The 16,502-nt window shown below is 42.2% G+C and overlaps 1 protein-coding gene across 1 annotated transcript in view; it reads right to left on the reverse strand.

Annotated features, from left to right (window-relative positions):
- NPS (neuropeptide S) overlaps positions 1-15,751 on the reverse strand; it is a 38,849-nt gene extending 23,098 nt beyond the window's left edge. The window contains exons 1-2 of the mRNA XM_080403113.1: positions 1,163-15,751; positions 959-1,040 (exon numbers count right to left, since the gene is read on the reverse strand). Of these exons, the coding sequence (XP_080259239.1) occupies positions 959-1,040; positions 1,163-1,170 (90 nt within the window). The 5' untranslated portion in view covers positions 1,171-15,751. The remainder of the gene's footprint in view (positions 1-958; positions 1,041-1,162) is intronic.
- Between the last annotated feature and the right edge of the window lie 751 nt (positions 15,752-16,502).

The following is a 16,502-nucleotide window of genomic DNA, read 5'->3' on the forward strand; positions in this document are numbered from 1 at the left end:
CAATGGAAGATGATTCAGCAGTTACAGAAGTAAAACATACAGAGGAACCGTGCGATGGATAGATTAAGGCTAACAGGAACTTCACATCAATAAAATAAACAGCTGCACAAGTAGCCGCCATTTCTGCTAGCAACAGATCACCTTAATGAAAAGATAATGATGCAAACACATCACAAGAGAAAAAGAAATCTGAACCGTGGCTCCTAGAGCTGATTTTACAGCAATAAAGAAACAGGGAGTCTAAAGAAGACTTTGTCCGAAGCAGGGAAATTGGACATCATTAGAAATAAAATATCTCACTCCACAATGGTAAAGTCTTAAATGTTGTACGCATACTTTGACCACCAATCCGTCATGGTAACCTGGTCGAGACCAGCAACTGAAAAGATATTAGCGTTATTCAAGTAACCTGTCTACTTCAGTTTTATAGGCTGTTCTGCTTGCTTTCACAGTTCAATCAGATTTGTATTACTGATCCTATGCAATGATTTTCCCTAATACATACATAATTCCCTTATACAAGAATTTCTCCTTTACCTACACACTAACAGTGACAAATAAATTTATTGGTTTATAAACTAGCTAGCAATAAGTGAAATTAATACATATATTTTATTGTACCTATTTGATTTAGACAAGGAATTTAGATGAAAGGGAGGGGAGACTGATGTTTTTGTCTTTCCATACAATATTTCAGCTCCCCACACCCTACATTAAATATGTGATAGGTTTCTCACATGTTTATTTTAGAGGCTTGCATATTTTATTAGTAACTAAGGCAGAAACTGAGCTATACACCAGGAAAATTAGGTAATAATATTTAACCAATAGCTTTAAAACAAGAAGCTTCTTCCATTTTATAAAAAACAACAGAAAGAAACAAGCAAACAGAAAAAGAATTCATTATTTAAATTAAATGAAGCATCTCATCTTCTGGTAAGCGGGGAGCATGACTTACCGTGGAAGGGACAACTGGGTAACTCGAGCATAGGAGTATCATTGAGATCCAAAGAATGAAAACAAAGTTTAACCTGCATAGACTTCAAAGAAAAACTGAGATCAGTTAAAATGGAAAACAAAAACAAGCCAAAATGCATGCATACACATAAACAGACAAACAGTGTATTTTCTCCACATACAAAGTAATCGGCAGGGTTTTTACCTGATCATTTCTTACTCAGGAGTGTGTATGTGTGTACATGCAGTTATACTACCAAATTCCTCACATATCCTTTCAGTTCTTTCTTAGATGACCATTTTATACCAGAGTTCAGGAGTGAAAATGTCACCAAAGCTGATTTTATTATGACTAATTGGTACTTGTTTGGCCTTTTCTTCTTGTTAAATGGGAAAATGGCAAGAACGCACACTCAGCTGCCATTATGAAACTACCAACTGATTTCATTCAAAGTGGTCTGTTCAAGTGTCTCTCGGGTGTGTTTACCATTAAGTCTGTATCATTATAGCGAGTATGGGCAGAGGTCTAAAGACTTCAGAAATACATTTCAAGAATTTTTTACCACTTCTAAGACCTTGTAAAGCCTGGCTGCAAAGGAAAAACAGTAACAGTGCACTTTAAATAGAAAGTTCCTCAAACTCAGAGCTGCCACAATACATAGAACAATATGCAACTACATAGAGCTTTTTCTTTTTCTCCCCTCCCCCCCTTTTTTAAAAATGTTTACTTTTTAACGCGCCCCATTTTTAAGTGGTTTTCCTAGAACTTAAGTTCTTTGGACATTAATTTCTTCTCTTGCATGCAGACATTAAGTTTATTCAATCAAATCTTTTGTAGGATTAATAAATTCCATTAATCTCCATCAATATAGCAAATGTTTAATGTCTAAGAGCATCATTTGTTACTGCAACACATTTAATTATGCAACATTTTAGGGGAATCTGTGATTTATTTATACAGAGTACTGTAAAAGCAGTAAGGGTCCCACAAAGATGTCAATGTTAGACTGTGCAGGCAAGGTAATGCTGAAAAACATTAAATTCAATTTTTTTTCTTAGGATGAAAACGTTAGGGATCTTTTTTTGACAGTCACAATGTTAGACATTCTCGCCAGTGATTCAGCAGCCTCAAACACTTCAATGCCTTCGGAGTTGACTCTGAAAAACTCAACATATAAGGGCTCCAAAAGGGAATCTGTGTGAGTCTTTGCGGAGACCTGAACTGTTATAAATTATGGCAACTTTAACCGGAATGCTCAGGCTTCTGATGTAGATGCATTTAATTCCAGGAGGTAGAAACCAGTAAGGCCTTCAGGTAAGGCTGGAAGAAATACAGTGGCACGTAAGAGCCTTTAATGCTTTTTTATAGAAAAAATCGTAATTTCATTTCAGATTGTGGTGGAATATTTTTTTTATCATCGCTGTATACGGTGGTGTTGATCATGTCAGTGGTTGATATAATCCAATGGCTCTTAAATGACTTTTTAAAAGTACGTGTTTGTAGTCGCTAGTAAAGTACTTCAGGATTCTTCAGGACCAACAGAACTATGGAAACATAAGATGAAATTAGCCTCATTTAAACACTGCAGTAAGCAATCCATTTATAAAAGCCGTCAAGAGAACATTTGACTATTTGCATATTCAGAATGTGTCCTCTTATTCAGAGAGAAAATCCTTTCGTTTGGAATTGAACATCCCGTTCCGACTCGCACAGGACCTCCAACTCCAGCCGATAAGCGGATTAGCCCATTTCTGCTGCAATGAAAAGCACTTCGGTTTGGATTCTGCTGGAGCATCGTTTAGCATCAGCTTTCACTGTATCCACATTTAGTTTAACTCCATTTTAATACAAAATTAACCTTCACACAACATTATTTGTGGAAGAGAGGGACAAGACTACGCTTGTGATTCCAGTTCAGGATTTCTAGGTTCAGTGTTGGAGCCTTAGACTCGGGTAATTTGGTGCATTAGTGAGTACTCAGGTTTTTTAAATTATGAGTTGTTTGAGTCCCTGGTGACCTCCCATTGTGCCCAGTCCGTACCTCCTATGCTTACCTTTATCACATCCCTCTAAAAGGGTGGATTTGGCCCCACTTTTCGCTCACAGGTTTTGCACGAGAGGTGCCCAGAGAGGCACCTTCATCACGAGCAGGTGGTGAAAGGACAACCCAAGCGAGGACAATGGAAATCCCCAAGGAGCAAACCCAGGCAGGATGAAGCTTTGTGGAGCCTGGAGCAAAGCAGCAGGTTACAGGGAGTTCGAACAACATGGGGAACACAGCTCTTATGTGACTTTCTAAGGAAGGGCAAAAAGGTGATCAAATGCCCTCATTAAGGATGTTTCACGCAGCAGGTGGGAGAAGGAAAGAGACTCATATGGGCAACAAATCTCCCAAGCACTTTGCAAAACCAATTGCGTCTGGTCTGCACGCTAGGAAGGAAAGAAAGGTTAACCTGAGGTTTGGCATGTATTTCATTCATGCTCGTATTATAAATGCTCACGGTAAGTTCTTTCTCAGCAAAATTCTTCAGTCTGGTTTCTGTTTCCAATTCTAAAAGCCACCAATGACAGACTGCGGTCCTTAGGACCTGACTCTAAGAGGAGACAGCCAAGTAACATTTGGGTTTTTCCCCCACAAAATCCACGAGCAGATTCCACCTTTCTGGAGGCTTTAGCCAGCTGAGCCACCACAAACGGCTTTCACACGAGGCAGACGCAGGTGGCAGTTAGGCGAGTATGAGTTACTGAGATATCACCAACCCAGAACGGGGCTCAAGGGCTTTGCCCACCTCTGAGATGCACAGACGTGGTATTACCTGAACGGAGTGAAGATTCAAGCTCTCACATTTGCCTCTCACTTCTTTGAGTTTATTTTTTCTAGCTATTCAGGATGCAATTTAACACACCACAACTGTGATTTGCATGCGTAAAGTGTATATGGAGATTTAGATACATTCAAGATATTCCCACTTCAGGTTTGGATGAATCAGGTTTAACAGAACAAGTGGCAATTGACATTTCTGTCTTCTACTCTGTCTGCAGAGCACCCAGTCTGAAGCTTTGCTCCCAGGTAAGGTTCAGTGGCAGGTATCATAGGTCATATGAATCATTAAGAACCATAATAAAAATTCCCAGCATCCATAAAATTTGCATTTATGAGAATAAATTAGCAGCAATAGCTTCCACTTCCCTGCAAAGCCAAACCACCACTTCTTCCCTCCTGCTTGCATTGTTAAAGGAACAGGGTATTGCACCTCGCTGCTGCTCTCATTTGGTTTCCCCATGACAAACACAGCCAACACATCACAAACCTTGCTGATAAGCCTATCGAGCCTTGCAGCTTAATAAGGCTAGTAGGCTATAAGCTTTAGAACATGGTACTTCCCTCCCCCATCACAGTAGTAAACGTAAAGTGTTTACACGGGCATTGTGTACCTTTGCTAAGGGATCAAAACAATAAAAATGAAAGGATACACCAAAACTTGTCTGCACGGTCCACTGGCGTAATCCCAAAACATAGTAAACCCACAGCAGGTTAGTGGTCTGGATAAAGGCAAGGTGTTAAACCTTCTTCCCTCCTAGGATGCTCACAGTGAAACCTCAGCATGGATTTCTGGGAGAAAACCGCCTGGATATTTTGCTCCAAGCTCAATTTTTTTCTTGCTTTCACAAACATCAAGAAACCACAGAGCCAGGATGACTTGCTTTGAGATCGTAGCAAGGTGCAAAATGGAAATTAATTGTATTCACAGCCTATATATCTGTTTCTGACTCAGTGATAATGGGAAATCCCAGCAAGATGCAAAGACAGCAGAAAAACAGAAGTCAGAAAGCAGGTTTGTTCCCTCGGTCATTATAGCTGGGTTCTCACTACCAGCAAGGGGACACAACCAAACCCTGTGCTTGCACCACTGAGATCTCATCTACAACGGCACAAAGGAGCCAAAAGTTTGCTGTCGGTGCACACTTTATTTCTGGGATTTTCCCTGCCATGATTGGTTTTAATCCCCTTAAACTTGGTTATGATCCAGAAAGAGCATGTCCCTGGCCCATGGGGTAAGGGGTTGTAAGGCCCAATGGTGCAGCTCTTGCCTTCCCTCCTGCCCTTGGATGTTGACCGGGCAGCGGCTGACGGACTCCGAGCGCTCCACGAACACATGGCACTCGTGCCTGTGGGCTGCAGCCTGTCCTCTGTGTTATTTACTTCGCTCCTCTGCCGCCCAGGTGTTGGCACAGAAGTGCTCTCTGTGGAGGATGCGATAGTCTCATCAAAGGTCAGGTGCATATTTTCGCAGTCCATCGAGGCCCGCCTTGGCTGCTGTGGATAAACAGCTCTGCGCTCCTGTTACAACTCCAGAACTTCTCCAGAAGGAGACACACATTCATTGGATTTCATTTTGCTTGCTAATGCTGTCACCCGCCAAGTCCTGCGGGTGATACACTGCTCGAGCTACCTGCAGACGGGGAAGGCTCCTACGCTGAGCGGTAGCATGGCAGCCCTCGCCTAAAAGACACACGGCTCCTTTTTAAAACCTAATTTTCAATGCGATTCCACTCAGGCATCGCTCCCCTCTAAGTCTGCGTTAGCAATGGTTATGGCTTCAGCAACACACCGTCTGACACACAGGTTTGATCTATGAGGAGAAAAAGAAAATCAAAAAGGCATTAAAACAAGAAGCAGCACTGCCACTCCTGCCTCCCACTCCATAATGGCATTTTGGTCAGCTTGCTTTGCCTGGAGAGATGGTCAGCAGCTAGGAGGTATGCAGCAAACAAGCAGTGTTCCAGTACGTAAAGGAACAGGGCGCAAGACTTGTGGACATACAGATAATGTGAACCTTGGGGTCTGAGTTGCCACCCGATTTCAAAGCACTTCTGCATCGTTGGAGCTATGCCCATCACTGTCACAACAAAGGGGATGAAGCTGCATCCTGAGCCTCCCAGGCCAGAAGCAGAAATTAACTTTAAAGTCACGTTTTTGATCCTACCTCAGACACGAATTGTCAGCTGTGTCATAGCATCCTCAGGATTTTAAAGTCTAAATCATCATGTATAATTATATATATTCTTTTTCCTGGTTACTGTCAACATACACAGAGATGATGTGGGCAGAGACAGCATGAGTTTCCTTACCCCACTCCCTAGCATGAGGCAGAGCTGCTGACTGCGTCGAATTCTGCAGTGACGTAAAACCTGAGCCTGCAAAGCCAAACGTCATCGTCGCCTACGGACCACAGTGTGTGGCAGCTTGCCGGCCCTCTGCCGAGTGCACAAATGTCCATGCAACTTATGCTGACGCTTCCGTGTTCATGTTATATCCTTTGTGAAATGACAAGAATAATGCTCTTGGCAAAAGGACATGGCAGAAGATATTTCCAATCTATAGATGCTCTTGCTTTTTTGTTAGATTTGTGCCTTCAGAAAAACAATCTGCATGAAGTGCAACAACATGAAAAACAAGCTCTCATTATTCTCTATGCACCACGACCCAATGTTAAAGTCATTTGATAATTTATCTGGAGGAAAAAAAAAAAAAAAAAAGCAGAGCAGACAAAACTTGCTCAACCCATTAAGGGTAGACTCAGCAACTGAAAAGTGGCGGTAATTAACATTTTTGCTATGCTTATTTGTGCATGCCAGCATAATTTATGCTTTCAGAAATTTCTCAAATAGATCCTACAGGAAGTTGCTGCCTAAGAAAAGATGTCAGTGCTGAGCTAAAAAGACACCTGTCAAAGCTGAAACCCAATTTTTGTTCGGATGCAACAAAGATCTCGATGATCTGAGAAAGTCTGAATAGTTGTTGAAGCAGAAGCAAGAAAGAGAAAAGAGCCTAGATAGACAAGAAAAGGCAAAGTTTTTTTGAGGAGGAGGAGAAAAGGATGTAGGAAAGTCTGATGTGACTTAAGAAGGAGAGATCAAACTTTAAAGGAGTCAAGGAAAGCTAACATAAATAGTATAAATAGCAGGGAATAGGGAGAAAGAGTTGGGTGGCTTTGAAGGGCATGATTTGTTATATATGTTATTGCATTGTATCTCAGGGTTCTCCCTGGATAAGGCTACGAAAGACAAGGAAAACACATCCAACATTTTTTATTATGCTAAGATGCCAACAGAATATTCTGGGTCAAGCAGTTTTGCACATTTTCATTTACAGAATCTCAGTACAAAACCATTTATTTTTTTTCCTGCTCTCTGAGTCCTTGAGATGTTATACCAACAAGCACTGTGTCATTTGGGAATGGAAAAAAGGGAGTGACAAGTTAGTCCTGGTAGCACAGCTAACCCGATGAAACACTTCAGGGGAGGAGGCAAAACATGGGACACGCACCTGCAGACCTATAGGAACTGCAAGGTCAGTGAAGGACACAGAGGCTGTCAAATGCTCATCAGGACACTCACCATCTACAGACTGGACGGAGAGGGGTGAATTGCTCACACCTGAGCAGGTTTTTATGCAATTTGGAGTGACCTTCAGGAAGGAAAACAGGTCAGCTGAAAGCAAAACATCTGCCACCGGTCTCATTTCCTCTTCAAACAGTCCTGGTCTGATCAGCTGGGAGAGAAGCAAAGTTACCCCTCGTTTGGCACAGAATTATGAGAAAATATCCAAATTGCAACTCAGGGGTGGCTCATTTCCTTCTGAACAGGCAACATTTGTGAGACAGAAATCTCAGCTGTTCCACAGATCAGCTCTTGGCATTTCTGGAGAAGGGTAAGATGCCAGTTTGAATTTGTGACACGAGACCTAAAGTACCTTGAGGAAATAAGTGGCTACATCTGGAACAGCACTCATCATTTGTAGGAGGTGAGAGGACACACCTTTTTTCTCCACAATGCAAAACATTTTCCATCTGTTCTTCCTGCTCTTTTAACTCACTGCTATTTTCTTTCTACTTGTCTGTGCCACTTAAAATAAGCAAGAATATTGCAGCCTCTTTAAAGGAGCCATCCTCTTTCACAAAAGCCTTTTGATGGAAGGGTCTTCTCCAAAATGACCTACCAAACAGAAAACAAAAACCGCAGAGCAAGCCTCACGTTGTGAATATGCTCGTGCTTATAAATTTTCTGGTAGGAATATAAAATCAGACTGCAAATCTGCCGTGTTCTACAGGCAGTCGAGACACAGACGTGGTACCCAGGCACCGGGAATGCTCCGTACCTTTGGTCCTCCACGACTGACGGCAGGGAGCTTCACTACCTTGCAAAATGCCAGCCCTGGATCATTACTTGGCAACTATCCCTGCTTATAAAGTTCCTCAGGTAGGAGAGAGGTAATGTTGCTGTCATACAATTCGGTGCCCAAGCTGACATGCCTTTTGTCTGAACATAAGCTACCGAGAGGCCCGATTTCCCCTCTTACAAAAGGCTTCATACCAAAATACCACATGCCAAAATGCAAGCATTTCTTCATACCCAATTATGTTTTAGCATGTGATATAACTCCTCAAGAAGTTATATCTGCCTCCCTTACTCTTCTATTACACGCATCAATACCTAATCTGCAAACCTCATCTCTCTCCCTGTCTCCGCCTTCTGAATTCCCCTTTTAGCAGCAGGGTCTTCGGGGCTTTTTCTGATCTGTACCCCTCCCCACAGCTGCTAACTTTGGAGGTAATCAACTGCTACTTCTTAATCAAGAGTACAGATCAGCATGAATAAACACAAAATCCAATATTAGAAGAGCTGATATAACCGCACTCTTGGGGGAAGAGGAAAGGACACAGATGCTGAGGATCAGGATTGTTCTCCACGGACAGGACACTAGATATTCTCTAGCGACTTACTACAAAGTTTCATTGCTCCAGTCTCACAGGAAAAGTGTTGAAGGCACAGTACATGAAAAAGACCAGCTCTCCATTCAGCTTGACACTATACTGACTGCCAGAAGCAAACATGTAGTCCACAAAAAACGCTGTGACTCTTTTTTCCTTCCAAAGAGCCTGCCTGCTGACAGCTAGTTCTTTCATTTGAGCAGTAAAGGTTCACGCTTTTAAACCCAATTCCCATCACACAACTACACTGAAAAAATTACACGATGGACTTCAATATTGCAATTTTCAATAAAGACTGAGCGAACCCCAGCTGTGAGGAGTGAAGGCAGACAGGGTATAACTTTCAAAGGGGCTGAGGGCCTGTTTTTAAAAGCAAGAAGCACTGGGAGCTGAAGGACTTGACTGTGCAGCAGCAAGGAGCACACCTGAATCAACACTCGTGGAAGCACCACACGCACCACTCCCCTGGTCCTCAATGCCGAATAACCATGCAAGTGTGGTGGAACCCAAGCCATCCCAGCGGGGTTTATGGGCGTAGGGACTGTGCCCTGGAGACAAGGTGATGCTTCTCCTGGTGCTGCGCTGAGCACCATCTCCACTAGCTCAGGGATCTCTGCGCAGGTCTCCAGTGGCTGGCACGGGTCTGCCCTTCGCCATTTCTTCAAGAGATCTGAGATGCTCCAGACTAGTACAACAAATTATGAATGATCAGCTAAGAAAGCGAGGCTCACACAGTTCCTAGCCTCTGCCACAGCAGGAATAACAGGACCACGTTACGTATAGGAAATCCCCTGAAACTCAGATAACCTTACAGTTCTCTGCCTTGCCAAATCTCATAATATCAGTATCATCTAAACCAAGAGGACAAGAGCTAAAAATACCCTGATTCAACTCATTGCAGGCTTCTAATATGATGGCAGAGTCTCCTAACATGTGCTCTTTTCAAGTGTTGAAGCTTGTGGCCTTAGGGCATGTCTATACCACGGGCACATCAAGCTAGCTTGGATACCGATAACTGCACACCAAAGACGTGACCAAGAGGCGCAACCCAAAGATTTCCCAGTTCCCTGGAATGATTCACAGTTCAGCTCTGCTGTGGTTTCTTGATGTGCATCTCAGAGTCAACGTGTGAGTTTTCAGCCCCAAATTATGCACTATGTTCTTAAGTCACATCCAATTCTTTTACAATCCCTGTAGTTCACAGGCTGTAAACCGGCTATTTCCGTTCCAGATGTCAGAGATGGGAAAGACAGAGCCTGATGATGTCGAATTTCCCAGGGCTGTTTTCTAACCTACAACCTTTCCCAAGGCCCCGCTGACACATTTGGGGTGGCATAGCATGAAGAGGGGCTGGGGCTGGGTTTTGAAGAAGAGCAGACTGTGTCCATGCAGACTCTGTGTTCTCTGCTACGCTTCTGAGGCCAGTCCCATGTTCTGCTAGAATGACTGCGGTACAAAACTAAAATGCATTGACCACGGGTTTCCCCCCCGTATTAAGTGATCTTTTGATTCTTCCCTTCCTATTTTTAGCCATGTGGGGTTTTTTTCTCTGGTATGGCTAATGTTCCTCCTGGTTCACCCGCCCACCGCTGGACCCTGAGCAGCATGTCTCCCACGTTCACAGAAGCTATCACCCACTCAGTCCTGGCTGGCCGGCTGTGGCTGGGCTACATGTCTTTCCAACCTGAGCCATCAAATACTTTTTATTCTGGACAATACCAGACCCATGAAGGACCTTAACTTCAAGAGGAAATGTCCAAAACTCATCGAAATCATATTTGCTTTTCTAACCTCCGGAGAGGATGGCGAGGCACGTTTGCTGACTGCAAGCTCTGTAGCATGAAGAGAAGCTGGCCAGGCAAACCCTGCACCCTGCTGTGGATGAAGATGTTACAGTTGCCTGGGAAACTGCTCCATGGGATCGCTAAAATGTATTCTATATGTTTGCCTTCAAATACAAGATTATCACCTTGTCTACGAGCAGTGTCAGAAGAAAATCCTGACACGAAATAAACTTAGACTGTAACCTGCAGAAATCAATTAACTCTTTTACGGCATTACCTGAAATTTAACGGAGCTAAAGCCAATATAAAATGCCTCGTTGTCCAACATCAACCAAATCTCCCCTGAAAGAGTAAAGGTGGGTTACAGTTAGAGCATCTCATTCCTCAGCAAAGGACACAAGGTTTAAATCCGCTGGTATATTATTAGCAGGTGAAAGAACTGGCTGGGGAGAGACAAAGGTTCTATAATCAAAGGAAATGGCATTATTCAAGGACTGAGATTATTTATTTAGATTCAATATTTAAAAATTTGATTATGTTTTTTTTCCTATTTTATGAAAGAATACATTCAATACTTACAGAAAGAGCCCTCAAAACCAGCCACAGATGGGTGGGGGGGTACATCCTCTGCTTCCTCATCGCAATGAGCAGTGCGGGACTCATGCTTAGCCAAGAGGTTAGAGCTCTGCCACATTCCTCTCCCAAGGTTTTCTCTGGTACTGCACTCATGATTATGCTCACAAACCCCCACAGACTTCATGGTGAAGAAATTCCAGTAAGAGCTGGCAAATGCTGATTTGGGGGAAAACAGGTTTAACAGCGAGCAGGAAGGAGTAAGAAATTAAGGTTAGATGACATTTTATTACGAGATAACAAACCAACAAGCCAAAACAGGATTGTGCTGTGTCTGAATATGGTGGGGGTATGACACTGGTTTTAGAGGAGAAAGAGCAAGAAAGAGTAACAGAATATTGCTCAAAATGTTCTATTTCCACAGCACTTTAAACAAAGAATCCAGCATCATTTCACTGCTTGCTTACCTTAAATCAAAAAACAACACTGTGCTTTAATTTCTCCTGTGGGTGTAGTCAGCTCTTAAGTTAAAATCCAGGCTTAATATCTTCTACTCATAATTTAGGTCACGGGCTGGGAAGCAATATAGGAAATAAGAGAGAAATTTCAAGCTTTGCAAGAGATGCTAAAACTTCATCCTCTGCTTGCGGTTCCCAGGGCATCAACTGCATAGACTCCTCTGCTCTGAACGAGCCAAGTCTTGCAGCCAAAAATGAGAGGCTGAAATTCCTTCAGGATTTAAAACCCGAGTTACCAGGCCTTTGTCAGGGCCTGTCTTCCATCTCTGGCTGCTCAGCTGGCTAAGGTCAGCAAAGAATTTGTTCTGCTCTTAACTCTGAATGTCTTGTACCCCGTGGGCAGCTCAAAAAGCTGCAGAATAAAGCGAGGTGCAGGGCTCGGAGCTGTGTGGCAGCATTGGGAGCGCTCCGCTCACAGCTTCGCTCTTCTGCAAGGGTCAAAGAGAAGCGAATAGGGATTGTCAAGGAATCGTTGGGATCATGCAGTGCACATGCATGGAAAAATGGAAGAAAAAAATGTGTTTAAATAGCAGATTGCAATAGTTCCGGTCTGGGAGCATTTTGGGGGATTATTTTTTTTCCATTCTTTGGGTAGTGTTCCAGTCCTTCACTTAAAAAATACCCATAAAACAAAACACCTTTCCGCTCTTGTCTCTGTTACACAATTTGTGGCATTATTTTCAGTATTTCAGCTGTGGTACTGTATATCATTAGAATTACATACTCTGTTATCAGTCATTGCTGTGTGACTTGCTACCGTTTATTATGCTCATACTCATATAAACATAATTACATTGCACAAGGCTATAAACTCCACATACTGGAGCATGTCAATATCTTTCTTGTATTTATTAAATTGTGTTTATATGCATTCTTACTAATTTGTATTGTTTCTTTCTTGTTAAATATAACAACAAAATATAATTGAGTCTTCCATTCCTAACGGGGGTGGGGTATTTATTGCTAAAATATACGTGCATAGATTTTTGTACATCAGAAAATCATCTGGAGTCTTAGACAAATGCAGCAGTCTGGTAAGGAAGACCTGTGATTTTTGCTACTTCATCATCAGGCCTGTGCAGTTTGTTTTGTCCAGCTAAAAGAACATGCTGCTAAAAACACAGTCAGGTCCTTCAAAACTGCACAAACAAAATTAAACCTCCAGGAAATTGTATGCAGTTGGTTCCTAACATATATTTTAAGTGTAACTGCTTCTACTTTCTTTTTTTAGTATTTCAGCTCTGGCTTGATTTGACTAAGCGATGTTTCAGGAGAAAATGTTAGAAATAATTAATCACATCAGAGGTAAAGATGCCATACTATTTTAGTGTACATCCGATGATACTGCAGAGAACACAGAATTTTATGTGACCCATTACCAGCCTGCCTCTCTGTATGGTAAAAAATAAAATTAAAAAAAAAAAAATACATAGAAAATTATATTTTGCATATTTTCCTCTTGTTTTAGCATTAATTTTAAGTAAGTTTAGTAAGCATAGCACCAGTCTGACAGACCAGTCAGCCGAGGCTGGACCTTGCTGCCAGTGTGCTCAACAGTGAACCGAAGGGATGACTTCCAGGGGCTGGGATGGCAATTCCAGCATCCATGCTCTGATAATTCCTTGGCCTCACAGCAAGGGCTGCCAACAAGGCTGTCAAATTAGCACTTGGGGAGATGGTGTCCTGGGACGTGGACTTCTTCCCTGTGGGTGAAAAAACCTGTTTCAGGCTGGGCTTCAAAGAGCCCACTATCAACAAGGGCTGGAGAGCTGTATTAGCCTCCTGGACGGACGAAATCAATATCTGGCAACTGTTCCCAGAGATATCCAACCTGCTCTAAAGGCTCATTTTAAAAACAAATACAGCTTCAAGATATTATCGTGACGCAGGAATGCCAGCGATGCCTAGCCTAGCCAACTCTCATATCCTGTGGTTATTTTTTCTTCATTTGTTTAGGCACTCCAAACAAACCACCTAGCACCACTGGCCACTGCCAAAGCACCTGCAAGGGGGACGTGCACCACTTCTGGTCATACTGCAAAACTCATCCCATCAGGGATACAGTCATAGCTGGGCCCAGCAATCCACTCTTACCTTCTGTTCTCCTGAAGGCAAGAGCTGAAAGCCCCTGCCAGAGCTCCATGCCACCAGCACACAAGATCTCACCAGAAAGCTCCGTGAGAACAGTTTTCCAATGCAGAGGAGAAAAATGACTGTTTCCCCAGGAATACCAGATCCCACGTCAAAAAGTAAAAATAAATAAATAAATATATATATAAACAGATAAATAAATCCATTAACTGGGTCAGAAATCCCTAAGTTTCTATGAAATATTTTGTGACAAAGCTAAGCAAGTACATGAACAGAATGTCAAGTAACCAGATAAAAAAGATTTTCACATGCTGTTGGACAAGCCATAGGTTGTTGTTTGTATTTTTTTTTTTTTTTAATAACTATGTTTTCTTCTCAGCCTTTCTGCAAATAAACTTTGCTATACATTTGTTAGGGAGAGCGATGCAACAAAATATCAAGCAATAAAGAAGAAGCAATCTGTGCCGATTTCCAGGTGGCTGGTCAAAGACATTAGAAGTTTCTGGAGAGAATTCTGGATGCTGATTAAAACCCCGCAACAGTCACAGGTTTCCTTTACATCATACCAGCCGCTCTTCTCTCCTGTGTTACTACACGTAGAGAAGAAAAATGCCTGGGCTGAAATGTCCTTGGGGAAAAAAAAATGGTGATGCTACAGCCCTGGGGGATGCTGATGGAAAAGTCCATGTGTTCCAGTGTGTGTCTTTGCCCATGGAAAAATCCATGAGCATTTAAGATATTAGAACTTTATGCAATTATTTTATTCTGTGTTAAGTGGAAAATAGGAGTTGATATTTATTGTGCACTTCACAGTCCTGTGTTTAGCTCCAAAAAGGCTTTACCTTTGATAGCCAGAGAGACTATATCTCAACAAACATTTGGACTGTGCATGTTACAGACACATTATAAAGCAGATTATTTTGTGAAATAGCTGAGAGCTTCAGGAATTTTTTTGAAATGCCTAACACCACTATGCGATTGTAAATTAAGTGACTAAATTATTTGAGATTATAATTTCAAACAGGGTTTCTATATTAGAAAGTCTTTTGTACTTGCTTCTAAGAGTATGTGATTTATCTTGCAATCTATAATTTATTTTGCAAGAGTACATATCTCTATTGATTTTCATAATTAGTATTATTGCAATGTTTTGATTTTGTTTGTAACATTTGCATATGTTTACTTGAAATTTCTTTGAGCCAGTACAGCCGCATGTTATACAGCCCCATCCTGCAGTGGCAGAGAACTGGAAAAACACTCCTGCAAAGACTTCAGCTCAGCAATTTTTATAGTAAGATGTCCTCAGGGTACTGATTTAAACTTATTCCCAGAACAGGTCCCGTGAAGGACTATACTTGTCTGCAGCAAGCAGGTACAGACCATTCCTATCCATCTCTAATGCATTGCCTCTGCACACAGAAATGGGGATTGACATGCTTTTTGCCTCAGATTTTAGCTAGAAAAGTATGTATTGATGTGATTACCTTGGAAAGCACAGTTTTTCAGTCCTCCTCCCCTTTTCTTCTGCACTGAAGAGTAGCCAGCTTCTGGGAGAGTACGGCTGGGAGCTCATGACTTTTGAAGCGCCGTTCAGTTGGCTGCAGGCTCAGTGATGATGGAAAATTCTAAGATTTCAGTAGTGGTAGCGTTAATCTGGACTTTCATTGCTTAACAAATAATTTAAGAGAAATCATTACAATGAGAAAGTAAATTAGAAAAAAGCACTGACATAGAAAAACATCAGATGAGATGTAAAGGATGCTTTGTCCCAAACTCAGGTAAAGCATGTGGTAGTGACATGCTTTTTAAATATTTGCATTGCCTTGGTTTTCATTTCTTTGTGCAGCTTACCATTATCAATAGCCTGAGCTTGAGACTGTGCTGAATACACTAATTCCAACAAAAAAGAATTCACAACAACAACAACAACAACAACAATAATAATAATAATAACAATAAAGGTGCAAAAGAATGTCCACAAAGATCGATTTGAAAGTATAGTGGTAATAATGATCTCAATTATCGTAGGAAGCCATGAAAAATGAAGGCACAACACACTACCTGGCACGGCAGTCATAAAGTGTTCACGACTTTTAATTACATTGCTGAATGTCTGCTTTCACAACAAGTTTGTGACAGAGTCGGCCATACAAAAACCTGCGGGTACACAAAAGTCTGTGGCCATTCGCAGACATGAAAATGAGACTTCCAGACAGCCGTCCATGAGCTGAGAGCTACTGCCAGCTCTTTGCTGTAGTAACAGGAATATGTCTAGAAATGTCGAAAGGTCTTTATTGCCGTCTGTAGCATCTCCCAAGTCAATTCGCACAGCAAATGAGGAAGACGTGGAGAAACAAGGCAGAGACTGCAGCGCAGTATCTCACCCCTTCCAGTATTACATTCTGAGATGCTGAAAACAACGAGGATAGAAACGATGGGTGAAATAAGTGGGTTTAGGAAAAGCTCCTATCTGCTTTCTGCGGCAGTTAACGACCAAGAGATTATTCGCACGTGAGAGTGAGTTAAGGCGCAAATGCCCTAAACCAGCTTTGGATGGAAGTGCTGTCGTGGCGTGACGATGCCAGCGGTGCCAGGGCTGGAGCCTGCAGCCACTGAGGCCACATGGGGGACGCTGCAAAGGGCAGCACCCTGAGAGCCAGGAGGGACGGGGTTTCACTGCCAGCTGATGAAATCTTGCCTTAGTACTGCTGTTACTTGTTATCTCACTGCAGTGTGCCCAGGAAACCCAACCAGGCGTGAGAACCAGGCTGCACTTTGCCTTATAAGAAATAAGAAAAACTGT

The sequence above is a fragment of the Falco punctatus genome (genome assembly GCF_963210335.1).
Source record: "Falco punctatus genome assembly, chromosome: 9".
Taxonomy (NCBI): domain Eukaryota; kingdom Metazoa; phylum Chordata; class Aves; order Falconiformes; family Falconidae; genus Falco; species Falco punctatus.